This window comes from Sycon ciliatum, chromosome 6 (genome assembly GCF_964019385.1).
Source record: "Sycon ciliatum chromosome 6, ocSycCili1.1, whole genome shotgun sequence".
Classification (NCBI taxonomy): domain Eukaryota; kingdom Metazoa; phylum Porifera; class Calcarea; order Leucosolenida; family Sycettidae; genus Sycon; species Sycon ciliatum.
The window spans coordinates 21717115-21730300 of NC_088648.1; the positions used below are offsets into that span (position 1 = coordinate 21717115).

At 46.2% G+C, this 13186-nt stretch overlaps 1 protein-coding gene and 1 long non-coding RNA gene across 2 annotated transcripts; one reads left to right on the forward strand and one right to left on the reverse strand.

Annotated features, from left to right (window-relative positions):
• Window positions 1-1192: 1192 nt before the first annotated feature.
• LOC135819671 (uncharacterized) lies at window positions 1193-7717 on the forward strand. The gene is made up of 6 exons (XM_065332921.1): window positions 1193-1694; window positions 2073-2261; window positions 3261-3305; window positions 4304-4348; window positions 5019-5125; window positions 6304-7717. The coding sequence occupies exons 1-6, from the start codon at window positions 1355-1357 to the stop codon at window positions 7216-7218; spliced, it is 1641 nt and encodes a 546-aa protein (XP_065188993.1). The 5' UTR covers window positions 1193-1354; the 3' UTR covers window positions 7219-7717.
• Window positions 7718-8193: 476 nt separating this feature from the next.
• On the reverse strand, window positions 8194-13076 carry LOC135819677 (uncharacterized). The gene is made up of 3 exons (XR_010553952.1): window positions 12776-13076; window positions 10935-11002; window positions 8194-9109 (listed from the first exon to the last, which is right to left on the reverse strand). It is a non-coding gene; the product is annotated as an uncharacterized LOC135819677 (long non-coding RNA).
• Window positions 13077-13186: the final 110 nt, after the last annotated feature.

Genomic DNA, 13186 nt, shown 5'->3' on the forward strand with positions numbered 1-13186 from the left:
CATCCAGTACTAGACATCCAGTACTAGACATCCAGTACTAGACATCCAGTACTAGACATCCAGTACTAGACATCAAGTACTAGACATCCAGTACTAGACATCCAGTACTAGACATCCAGTACTAGACATCCAGTACTAGACATCCAGTGCTAGACATCCAGTGCTAGACATCCAGTGCTAGACATCCAGTGCTAGACATCTAGTACTAGACATCCAGTACTAGACATCCAGTACTAGACATCCAGTACTAGACATCCAGTACTAGACATCCAGTGCTAGACATCTAGTACTAGACATCCAGTACTAGACATCCAGTACAGGTGGACTTCCAGGTTGTAAGGAGTACACAGTCTGTATGAGTACAGTCAGTGAACTGTGACATTGATCTATACCATGTGATTTATTATACATGTGCATCACTGAAGTACTGTCGTGGACATGGATAATCCGGTCGCACGTCTAGCGGCCCCAGGGCGCTGGCCAAGAAGCCGTAGCACATATCGCTGCTGCTGGTCGCATCGGATCAACATGATTGTGCACTGCATGCAACGACTTACGTTCTGTAGGTGCAGAGGGCCCCGGCCCCGGTCAATCGACTGGATTTCCATGTCCGCGACAGTACATGATTGTATGTTTATGCTTTTGCCCGTCACATATGATTTAAGCATCAGGATCATTGATCATAGCAACCAAAAATTTGCCCTAAAAATGTTTTTTCCCCGACCGAGCGAGTCTGTTTTTTTGGGAGGGAGGGGGGGGGGGGGGTTGCCAACCCGAAGCAAGCTTATTTTTGTTTGGCCACGTGACCAAGTGATCACACACTCCCACTCTCACACCCAGCATCATATTTCCGGTCTCCTTTTCTTTCTTTGCATCATCATTTTACGTGGTCAATAAAAACACGCTTCCAAATGATCAGATGTGAACAGCAAACAGGCATAGGTTACCTAATACATAGGAGCATACATTAATTAATGTGTATTGTCAACTCTTCGTACACTTCAGATAGTATTCAGTATGTGTCCTGTCTGTCCTGCACACCGATTGTCCATGTACAAAAGCTTCATCTTGTTCTTAACGAAGTTTTAATTTTAGTGCTAGAGTAGGAGTGAATAGTATCCTCCATATATTAACAGTACAAACCAGTGCTGAGGGGATGCGCCAATCCTTCATTCGTTATCCACGCATCCTAAATACTCTTCAGGGTTACCCATTGCTATCACTCCAAGCTTACTTCAAAGTACTTGCATGAAAAAGAAATCACCCCTTTAAGTCGAACTTTCCCATTTTCTTCTTTATTCGGTCTCTGACTCGATGGGTGTGTACATGCGTGAACGTGCATGTGTCACTGTGCATGCATATGCACTGTTATTATTCTGAAACAGATCAGAGGTCGTCTATAGTGAAGTTCATCATCGAATGTGAATATAATCACACGGTCCCGAGTTTCGTTAAAAGTGTCGTGAGTAATCTCCGTAATCTCCTTGGTGATGAGAGTATCCACGCCGACAGTGTACACGGGGAGAGTGGAGACACGGCGGTGTTAGTACAGATGTCTGCCAAGGCTCATGCAAGGCTCTGGGAGTTCTGTAAGGATCAATCTAGCCTGCTCGCTGGTCTGCACATTCTCGAAGTGTCAACTGTGGACGCAGCAGTAGTCTTCAATTTGCGTCCCACGGCATGCAGTGACGAAGGTAAGACGGATTGGTGCAGTAGGAAAATACTAGGAATGCACCGATAGCAGCGAGTCAACTCCTAAGCGTTAGTCCCATATATACAGCGAGTCAACTCCTATTAAAGCATTAGTCCCATGATGATAGGGTAGTCAGTTAATTCCTAAGCCTTAGTTCCATGATGATAGGGAGGTCATCACTAGTCAACAGACGACTGGCTGTCGTCTGGGAAAGTGGTTGGTGCAGGCATGTTTCGGTCCATGATGTTTGTCTGCACACAAGTTTTCTAGGAGACTCTTTTGACAGAACGAAGTAGTTTTCACAACCAAACAGCTTCCTTGATATGCTTCAATTTACCTCTGGAGCAAAAGGTCCGAATCTCTTTGCTTTCTTGTCCAGGTATTAATCCTGACGACCAGAAGCGCTTGGTTGAAGAGTTCTCCGGGAGATTTCCGTCCTTGGACCAGGATGAGCTGTCTGTCGCTGTGGCTGACCAACCGGATGTTGAGCGTGCAGTGATTGCACTGACCAAGCTCGTCTTCGATGAAGGCGAAGCATGCTTGAATGCACTGCCTGAGATTCTTGGTGGTGAGTTTCAATTCCATTGTTTTATGGTTGTGTTGCGTGTACTGTGTCCATTGGGTCCTGCTGTTTATGTTGAGAACCGGTGTGCATCAGCGATAATATTTACATCGTGTTATAAAAGCACAAACGCCGTATCATTTTGGCAATGTCACTGGGACCACAATGAAGAGAAATAGTGCGTTTTGCCGCATGGGAATAATCGGAGGACGGTTTGGTGCATGTATTGATGAACTTGTGGTCCTTCAGAAAAGCCTCCCTTTGTGCTGAACCTCCCGAGGCCATTGTGCTGGAAGTAGAATTTTCAGCAAGTCTGTGGAGGGTATTCCCCTATAAAGGTGATGTGTGTGCGTGGGGAGGGGGGGGGGGGGAGGAGGGGGACATATGAATCTCTCGCATCTCAGCACCAGCAACGTTACTCGCTGTTATGTGGGATTCACAGAAGCATTTTTACGATGCAATGCACAGTGCGACATCCGCGAAATTAGGAAATTCCCAAAACGCACCGATCGCACAGCTCAATCAGCCGTCACAACTGGCCCATCGCAGAAGTAGAGCTTGCCACTGCTTGGCTCAACTTCTGCCATGTGACATGCGATGTGATGTACGATTTTGACCTTTGCAAGAAAGTTGTACGAAAGGTTCAAGAGTTGCTTGCAGATTTGTGCAAGTTGTACCCGACTACACAAATGCCACAATGACGTACGCATTTGCATTGAGCTTTGAGGCATGTCAGCAAGGCGTCGTCTACTTCTGTGTATGGTAATTTGCGTGTATGCATCGTACTGCGGTGTCGCAGATCGCGTTGTTTTGCGCATAGGCTATGGGCAATACAACCCAATATGCGACACCGCAGTGCGATGCATACTCACAAAACAAAATGCAATGGTATGGGCCATAGCATTGCAAGAACGCTTCTGCGAATGCCACCTAAGATGTAAGGAAAACAAGTGACCCTGCAGTCGTAAAATTATGCTTTGCCTTTCCTGTTGCGGTCTTTCATAGGTGTGTCGGCAAGAAAGACAACTTCTATCCCTGCTCACGTTCACCGTACGTACAACAATATGGCTGTGATGAAGCCTTGGTCCATCAAAATGCACAATGCATATTAATCTCTTGCATCTAAGGGCCGGGTCCTACTGCGGCTCCGCTGCTCGTCATCCGCGGTTCGAAACGTCATCATTACCATAGTGACCGCGGCTCAAGCTAGAGCAGCGAGGCCGCGGCTCATTGCGATCTTTCGCTACGATTCTTGATCAAAAACTGCGAGCCGCGGTCGGGGCTCGACCTGTTTCCTGTACTTTGCATTGTTTTGTACGGGAAAATTTTAAAATCCAAATTTTAGTTCGTTGCGCATGCCAGAACACGCGGATTTTTTGATTTCGCGCTCGCAGGCAGGTGAGACGTCATCAAAAAACGTGGAGCACGACGGCGGTACCGCGAATGGCGAGTGTCAGTGTAACAGCGCTGCTCCGCTGCATGCAGCCAAAACCCGCGGAGCAGCGGAGCCGCAGTGGAACCCGGCCCTTAGCACCAGCAACGTCACTCGCTGTGATGCGGGATTCACAGGAGCATTTTACGATGCGGTGCGCGATGCGACAGCCGCGAAACCAGGAAATTCGCAAACGCACCGATCGCACAGCTCACTCAGCCGTCGCAACTGGCCCATCTCAGAAGTTGAGCTTGCCACTGCTTGGCTCAACTTTCGCGATGCTACATGCGATGCGATGTACGATTTTGACCTTTGCAACAAAGTTGTACAAAATGTTCAAGAGTTGCTTGCAGATTTGTACAAGTGGTACCCGACTACACAAATGCCACAGTAACGTACGCATTTGCTTTGAGCTTTGAGGCACGTCAGCAATGCGTCGTCTACTTCTGTTATTGGTAATTTGTGAGTATGCATCGCACTGCGGTGTAGCAGACCATGTTGTATCGCGCATAGCATTGCAAGAATGCTTCTACGAATGCCACCTAAGATGTAAGGAGAACAAGTGACCCTGCAGTTGTAAATTGATGCTTTGCCTTTCCTCTTGCGGTCTTCTTAGGTGTAGCGGCAAGAAAGGCAACTTCGACCTCTGCTCACGTTGATCGTAAGTGCACCAATATGGCTGTGATAAACGTTGGTCTATCACAATGCACATGTGTACATAATGTGTGTGTGTGTGTGTGTGTGTGTGTGTGTGCTTGCGTGCGTGCGTGCGCGCGTGTGTGTGAGTGTGTGTATGTGTGTGTGTTCGCTAGGCTTAATACACGTGCTGTTCTTTCTGGCCTCCCTCATGTCGCTCCGGTGGGAATTTCACAGGACCGTCAAATTATCTTGGTTTTTCATTTACATTGTAGTTTCAAGAAAGTGGCACCTCGGAATGTTGCAGCTGCTGCTTTCTGCCGAATAACTGATACTTGGCTGACCAACAGCTGCTGCTGTCTGGAGCACACGAGCAGCACGTTGAGCAAGGAGTGGTACTTTCTTGCAGGTTTGCCGAGTGGAAGGTTCGACGTGCTCCTGGTATGCTTAAAACGGCTATCGTTTGTCAGTCAAGTGTCAAGTCACTCGGCAGGAACGCCAACACTTGGGTCTGTCACAAACAGCATTTTCGAGCAAGAGAGTTCAGAATGTTGTGTACCTAAAAAAAGCGGTGTTTTCATCACAGTACGGAATAGTGGTAGCGACATCGGGACAGTGCAGAGAAATGCCTCAGGCTTGAATCTGTTTTCCTGCCATTCTTTTTTTCAATTCTTATTTTGTCTCCTTTCTTGCAGATCCTGAAGAGGCCATTTCAACCCATGTCTCTGCCAATTCTGAACACGCAGTAGAAATCCAGGGAGCTGACAATGAGCTGTCTCTCCGGCCGCAACTTAAGTCCCAGGTAAGAAGAGACCAGATGCAAACATCATGGGTACCGCAAGGAAAGATTTAGGTCTGGTCCTGTTTGGTGTGGGGTTGGGGGGGGGGGGGGGGAAGGGACATGTACCCCTTGAAACATTTGACGTGGAGTATGGTGCGCTGTTGTATTTCATTGAACTCTGAGAAATAGAAATTTAACCCATTCAGTGCCAAGGACGAGATTACTCGTCCTACAGACCCCCTCGCGATTGGCCAAAGACGAGATATCTCGTCCTCGTAGTGCGCACTACTATATCTCACTGGCCATGCACTATGATCTAGCTTGGCCGATTGTGGCTCTTCGAGGGGAAACTAGCGGTTTTCCCCTACTGAATAAGACCTCACTCGCCGTGTTTGAGTAAGTATGGACGCGGGAGCATACATTCAAAGCGCGAGCGCGAAAAACATATTTCGATTCAGAAACAATTAGATTGACAGAACGTACTTTAGGTCTCTATAGCTGTCACTCAGACACGGCGAGTCGTAGCATGTCGGCTGAAGAGGTGCTCCAGTCCATCATGGACTGGGACAGTGATGACTGGAGCTGCGATAGTGAAGGAGATGACTCGGATGCGGACATAACCGTCCGCAATCGTGACGGAACAAATTTTGCGGACGAGTCTGCCTTGGTCGATGCCGTACCTACTGCTGTGGCCGCCTTGGACGGCCCTGAGGATATCGGAGATGTCGATGTCGAGCTTGAACAGGGCACAGCAGCACAAGCTACGCCAGCGGAGGACAACAAGTCGGTTTGAGTTGATACGACTAATTTGAAAAAATCAGATTTTTCATGAAAATGGCACGGCCAACCGCGTGCATCTGGCCTGTCACTGAAATGGATAATGCCCATCCCTGTGCACCCAATGTACTGTTGAGACAAAAATGATAAAGACCAATCAACCAAACCCCCCCCCACCTCCTCCTCCTCCTAACTAGCATTCGTCTGCTCCACTCTCTATTTCTCTTTGGGCAAAAGACACAATGCACAATATTCTTCACTATTAGGTATAGTTGCAACTTGCAGTGAGGAGTGGTGTAGTTCGCAAGTAGCATACCCTGTCTGAAAACGCCTGCCATATCTTGATCAGAGCTGTGCTGGAAAATGTGCTCCGTCCACTTTTTTTAAACCCTTTATTCCTTTCCGATTTTGATATTCTGCAGTGGTCTTTTCGTGGCCGTCTACCTGGTAGCTGGAACGGTTTTCATCGTTGTACCATGTACAATGGGCATGCTTACATTGTGTGCCAGGAAGAGGAGGAAGGACCAATGATCTACCGGTCTACTCATTCTCTCAAGGAAAGTCTTCAGGTGGCATGGACAAGAGTAATCGCCATTGACAACCCACACTTTCGGTCATGCAGGAATTTTTGCATTCACAATGAAAAAATGTACTTTGCAAGTACAAGTATCAGTGATAGGTATATCCCTAAGATCCATGTTGTAGATCTACAGGGAAACTGTGGTGCTAGAGAAATACAATGTGATTGTATCCCAGTACAAGATACGAGTATGAATACATCTTTCAAGCCTTTTGCGGATGTATTTATAACCCAGTCAGCGCTTCTAATAGTATGCTTATGGTGCAATCATTTCTTAGAAGTTATTTCATTAGATACCAGACATGATGGTGCAGTATGGGCAAAATTGGACCCGCTCAGCATGCCGGAGCCGCCGGCCAGCATCCGCAGCACTGACAGTACTCTGTTTGTGATATCAAGGAGCGACCGCAATGGTGCGCATTTGTCAATCATGAAGTTGGATGTAAGTGAGGAAAGTCTGCGAATGCCATCATGGCTCGAGATCAAAGTGGACGTGCCTAAGACTCTTGATCTATTACATTGTGATGTAGTTGCTGCTGTGGGTAACACTATAATGTTACCCGTGCACTATAGAGATGATGATGATAGATGGGTCGGTGGTGTGATGTGTGTTGATTGTAGTACGTGTATAGGCCGGCGTTCTGTCTTGTCATCCAGTACATCCATTACATGGCAGTTGATGGTGGATGGCGATACACTTATTGCACTCGATTTTGATCACTTAGTGTCTACTCTTCAGCTACCCGACCATTTGTAAACGCCAGTGATCGATCGGCTTCTACATGCATGTATGCCAAGGCGGTGTACAACGTAGATATTCTGCTGCGGCTAGGTCATGTGATAGACAACTGGTGCACACTGTGTGTGTTTTTGTGATCCTGCTTTTTTTGTTTGCACATGCATACCCTGTTCTGCTGGGGACCCATATGCATGATGTGTTTGGTGTCCAGTTCTTTCAGGCCATCATTCTACATAGGCACTGTCCTGAAATGCTTATTGTCTATGTACATATTATACATTGGGTTGGAGGCATATTATGATTATATAGATATTATGTATATAGAATGCTGTCCATGGATTGGATATGATGTATTATATACATAGAATATTAGTTCTAAAACTCAACAGCTCTCTACACATACATACTCATTATAACTGTGTACATAATAGTCTTTTTTTGTCAGTGATTGACAAAACCCCAGAGGTTGAATTGGTCAGCAGCCACATTACTTCCTTCCTAGAAATTGAAGAACTGACTAATTGGCTCTGTGTGTGCGTGCAGATGTGTACCGTACATGTACGCATAATGGTAACGTTACACTGGTCCAGCCAGGAGTAGGATCACTTTGAGAATTATGTTACGTTGGTCGGTCGGTCGAGATAGAGAGAGTGCACGAGAGCGAGAGAGAGTGCGTGCGCGAGCGCGCGTGCGCGAGAGAGAGAGTGCGTGCGTGAGAGCGAGCGAGAGAGAGAGAGAGAGAGAGAGAGAGAGAGAGAGAGAGAGAGAGAGAGAGAGAGAGAGAGGGAGGGAGGGAGGGAGAGAGAGAGAGAGAGAGAGAGAGAGAGAGAGAGAGAGAGAGAGAGAGAGAGAGAGAGAGAGAGAGAGAGAGAGAGAGAGATCTGACAAGTGCATACAGAAAGGATTTGCGTGCATGTGACAAAAAGAAAAAAAGGTGCGGCGTTATCAAGGGAAACAGATGAGTACTGTCACCACAATAGATGAAAAGCCAAAGACGTGGATGGGGAAGATTTATCAAACCCGCGCATTACACACAGCACATTATACAAAGTAGAAAGTCTCAAGACTTGATCAACAAGCAGTGCCTTCACAACGAAGCACTCGCAAGTGAAGAGATGGAAGGAAACAACCGCAGCAGCTATAATGATGTATTGGCAGTCCCCCTGGTGGTGGTGGGGGTTAGTGCAAGAATATAAAAGTCGATGTCCGTTGCTATATGCTGAGCGTTATACACTGAAAGTGCTAGCTGCATTAGACCTAGATTTATAAGCAAGTAACTGCATGCGAGATTATCACATACTTCGAGTACGTGCTAGCTAAAGTAGGTGCGAGAATATCATACACATGCTGGCTACAGTAGAGCTACAAGAAAAGCACTGTACTCGAGAATAGCATGACGCTACCAGCGTATACAATCCAACATGGAGTAACTGATGAGGATATTCATGTGAGGTGACGCCTCTCTATCTGAGCACACGTCAGTCTGGCATCAGTTCTGCCCTTCACATGTTTCATAATCCCTACTCCAGTCGACCTGCATACACTGAGGGGGCTTGCAATTGAGACGGCCAGGCTTGATGTACATCGAGGGAGCTTGCAATTGAGACGGCCAGGCTCGACGTACTGAAAAAGGTTTGAAGTGAACTTTTTTTAACGGGACCAGCAGAGTGCTGGAGCGCGCGAGCGGAAGACTATTCTCACCTGTCACCTTCATGGTCACAGTTGACAAGGTGCAGAAGTCATGCATGGCTGATCACAAGCAGCTCATGTGTACATCGTGCACCTAGTAGCTGTAGATCTTGGTGCAGTGGATGTCCTTGTGGGCACACTCACGATTGCGGTTATAGCAGTAGAAGTAGCCGCTCTTCAGCTTCAGGACTTTCACCAAGCCGTTGGGCCAGCGATCCGGCTAAGAGGAACATGCAGAGCGAGAGAGAGAGAGAGAGAGAGAGAGAGAGAGAGAGAGAGAGAGAGATAGAAGAGAGAGAGAGAGAGAGAGAGAGAGAGAGAGAGAGAGAGAGAGAGAGAGAGAGAGAGAGAGAGAGAGAGAGAGAGAGAGAGAGAGAGAGAGAGAGAGAGAGAGAGGAGGTAGAGAGACGACATGGAGGAAAACAACTTTTAATAATGGTGCCATAGGGACTAGTGTATGTTCGACTGCACGGTGCATTCAAACAGTGTAACAGTACAAAACATTACAATTAGATGCCATCAACCTTCCAGTTCACAATCTCCACAAATTGGTGGTCAGCACTCCATGAGAAAAAGTATCATTAGCTACAAGGCATAAATTCGTTCAGCTTACAAAAGATTTCAAAAGATCAACATGCCATCTGCCATGTCAAATATGGCTCGAAAGTGATAATTATTATCAGGCTGGAGTCAGCAAATAACGACTTCTGGTTCAAAGTCAGATCCACTGCGAGACCATAACGAAGTACAATGTTATGTACAGTATATTGGTAGGTAGGGTATTTATTTAACACCAGTAATGTACTTGTAACCACAACCAGTCGGTGTGGCTTATGCCACGATGGTCAAATTCACCGTCATGAGCAGGATAGAGGTCAGTATTTCGTGACAACAATCTAGATGCAGCTCATACCGCAAGTGCGGCGTATACTTCTGAAAATACTGTAGACCCCCTTTGCATGCAAGTGTGACTGTTGTCCGGGCCATGAGCCAAAACTAGATCCGACTGATTGGATCCATAAGTCAGTGTTCTCATGACAACAGCCTGGTTGCCATGTAGTTCAAAGTAGCACGTTCAAGCCCTATATCGTTCTTTGTGGATATAATCAGTTCAAATTGATAGTGATCACCATGGTAGATGTGTGTACATCGTAACAAAAAATCCGGGTGAGGTTTATACTCCACAAAATACTTTATGTGAATACGATGTGGTGGCCACTTCCATGATAATTTAATTGTTTTGATTTTTATAGGAAAGTTGGCTGTTCCCTACACTGGAGCGCTCGCTTTTCCGCCGACTTGACTTGGACTTGGGATCAAGTGTCAAGTAAAGTTGGCGGGAAAGTACGAGCTTGGTTGTGGGGAGCAACGGACTTTCTTACGTATGTTGTTGTTGTTTTTCAAATCTCTATTCTCGCGATGGCCAATGACCATTAAGAGATATTGTTGTGAATTCTTCATTCTCACGATGGCACCATCGGCAATTGTTGTTGTTTTTGTTGTTGTTGTTATTAGCACGAGTTATTAGCACGACGTTGTTGTTGTTGTTGTTGTTGTTGTTGTTGTTGTTGTTGTTGTTGTTGTTGTTGTTGTTGATGTTGTTGTTGTTGTTGTTGTTGTTGTTGTTGTTGTTGTTGTTGTTGTTGTTGTTGTTGTTGTTGTTGTTGTTGTTGTTGTTGTTGTTATTAGCACGAGTTATTAGCACGACGTTGTTGTTGTTGTTGTTGTTGTTGTTGTTGTTGTTGTTGGTGTTGTTGTTGTTGTTGTTGTTGTTGTTGTTGGTTGTTGTTGTTGTTGTTGTTGTTGTTGTTGTTGTTGTTGTTGTTGTTGTTGTTGTTGTTGTTGTTGTTGTTGTTGTTGTTGTTGTTGTTGTTGTTGTTGTTGTTGTTGTTGTTGTTGTTGTTGTTGTTGTTGTTGTTGTTGTTGTTGTTGTTGTTGTTGTTGTTGTTGTTGTTGTTGTTGTTGTTGTTGTTGTTGTTGTTGCTGTTGTTGCTGTTGTTGACTATATGTGAAGTTCAAAGCACCATATCAGCGAAACCTCTTACCAGATCTTCACCGTAAAAATGCTCATACTCGGTGGCATCGCGAAAGCCAGCCAGCTGAAACCGGTATGCTACAGGGAAAATGGACAGGTCACAAAACAGCGTGTACATGGCAGATAATTCTATGGGTAGACAGGCATAGTGGGGTGGTCTAAAATCATAGTAGATAAACGGAGGGTACCAGGTTCAAGTCCTGTTCGGTCTATTCTCGAATCGACTCTTCGGCCTATTCTTGAATGGGTTCCTGAATGCGCTGAGTGATCCTGATGAGATCTAATTGTGCCAAAGGGCGTTTCAGGGCCGAAATACCGATTCGTAGATCTTTCGTTTCCCCTCCTAACCCATACTAATCTTTATCGCCGTGGCTGGCTATCACCCACTCTCTTCAATTTGACCGGAGTGTCCACTGCGTCTTGAGATGTTGCAATACCGTATTTTCCCGAATATAAGTCGACCTTCTGTGCGCCAGAAATTTCGTCAAAAGCTGGGGGTCGACTTACAAACGGAACTCGACTTACATACGGGAATCTGGCACAACAAATGAAGTGACTGGAGTGTCCGTACAAAAATGCACTACCATACAAACCATGTGAACATTGAATGACACTGGTTTTGTTCAGATTGTTCAGATTTTGTCTTACTGGCATGATGATCTCTCCTCGCAGAGAATTCATCATGTTTTATGTGTGGGTGTCATAGAGCTATAAAAACTTTTTTTCATGAAATTGACTCCTGGATTTTGGGGTGGTCGACTTAGATTCGAAGTCGACTTATATTCGGGAAAATACGGTAAATAAAATTGATACAGTACGACTTACCCTCAAAGTTTTTTGTTTTGTTTCTAGTTTCTCATTTCTCATGAAGATGGATGCTAGTGTACTGGGAGAATTTCCAACATAATCTGCTGTGAGAGATGACGATGAAGTAGAGCAGGTCCCGGCATTCTTCCCGGTATTGAAGTATAATTCCAGTTCCTTTGCGGATGTGCTGGAGTTTCCCTGCAGCATGGCACCAGCACATGCATTGTTCCCCAACCCCATTATGTTTTAGTCTTGCCCACTCTCTCCATGTTAGATGTACTGCACGGCCCACAGTCCATTCAGAAAAAGACGAGCGCTGGCTCTGGAGAGCTCCCGTGTTTGGTGATTTTTCGTGATTTTGTGGTACACTGTGCAGTGCTGCGAGATTCGAAACTTGAAAAAGGGTCCAAAAAGGTGCCTCAACTGTGGTTCGAACGGCGAATGTACTGTTATGCAAGTGCAGAGAACAGCCTGGATTTTCATGTTTATTTCCCCAATTCAGTGCTTTGGGGGCAAAACCGGGCTGACATCCTATTCTCGTTATGACCCATTCATGGCCAAAAGCTAGGATATCATCTTTTTCTGAATGGACAGTAAGTAGGAAACCTTGGGTGCAGCTGAGCAACTGTGTCCCAGGACCGCGCCCTGACACTGCGGGCACTGCCGCCACTGGTACTGGGTGCAGCACCCAACGCGTTAACCGTAGATACATGTCGTCTTCGTGACCTTCTTCAATCTCCTTTCCTGTCATGCAAGAACTGTATCCTCCTCAATCGCATGCAAGTCAGGCGCGTGCTCGGCGATGGGCACGGGGGGCACGTGCACCCCCCAAAAATTTTCAATCTGGGTAATTGCAATTGTAATGTATGCAAATATGCTCTAAAATTCAAGAAAGGTTGCAAACAAATTGCAGAAAATTGCCGGGGGGGGGGCTCCCCTCGGCTCCCGTGCACCCCCCTAGTTGGGGGGCCGAGCACGCCCCTGCAAGTGTTTTATTTCAATGGGGGCGGGGAGGAATGAGTTGTGCAAGCCGAGGTCTCTTACCGTCTTCGACTTCCTCGTTCCAGACTATTCCTCGTTTCATGCTCTTGGACCGTGGTGCCGTCACGGTCGCCGCTCGTCGTTTCGGTGCTGTAGCAGCCGCCAGGGCCATGCCGCGTCGGCGGCTCGGCGCACTACACCAATGACATAATTTTTCCAATAATTTTCTTTTCATCTGTGTCACCTTTCCAAGTTTTCCCATGGGTTACTTGGACCTCATTCGCTTCCTTGTCATTGAACATGTGTTCAGTCAAAGTCAAACTAATAAACACAACTGGCCCCCAACCCTTAGTTAGCCTAACAATGACTGTCTGGATATACCGTTCTGCGGGCAGAGGTTGTATTACCGTTGTTATACACTATACTCTTTAGCATACATAACACTAACAGGCATGTCATCCACAAAACGTGACA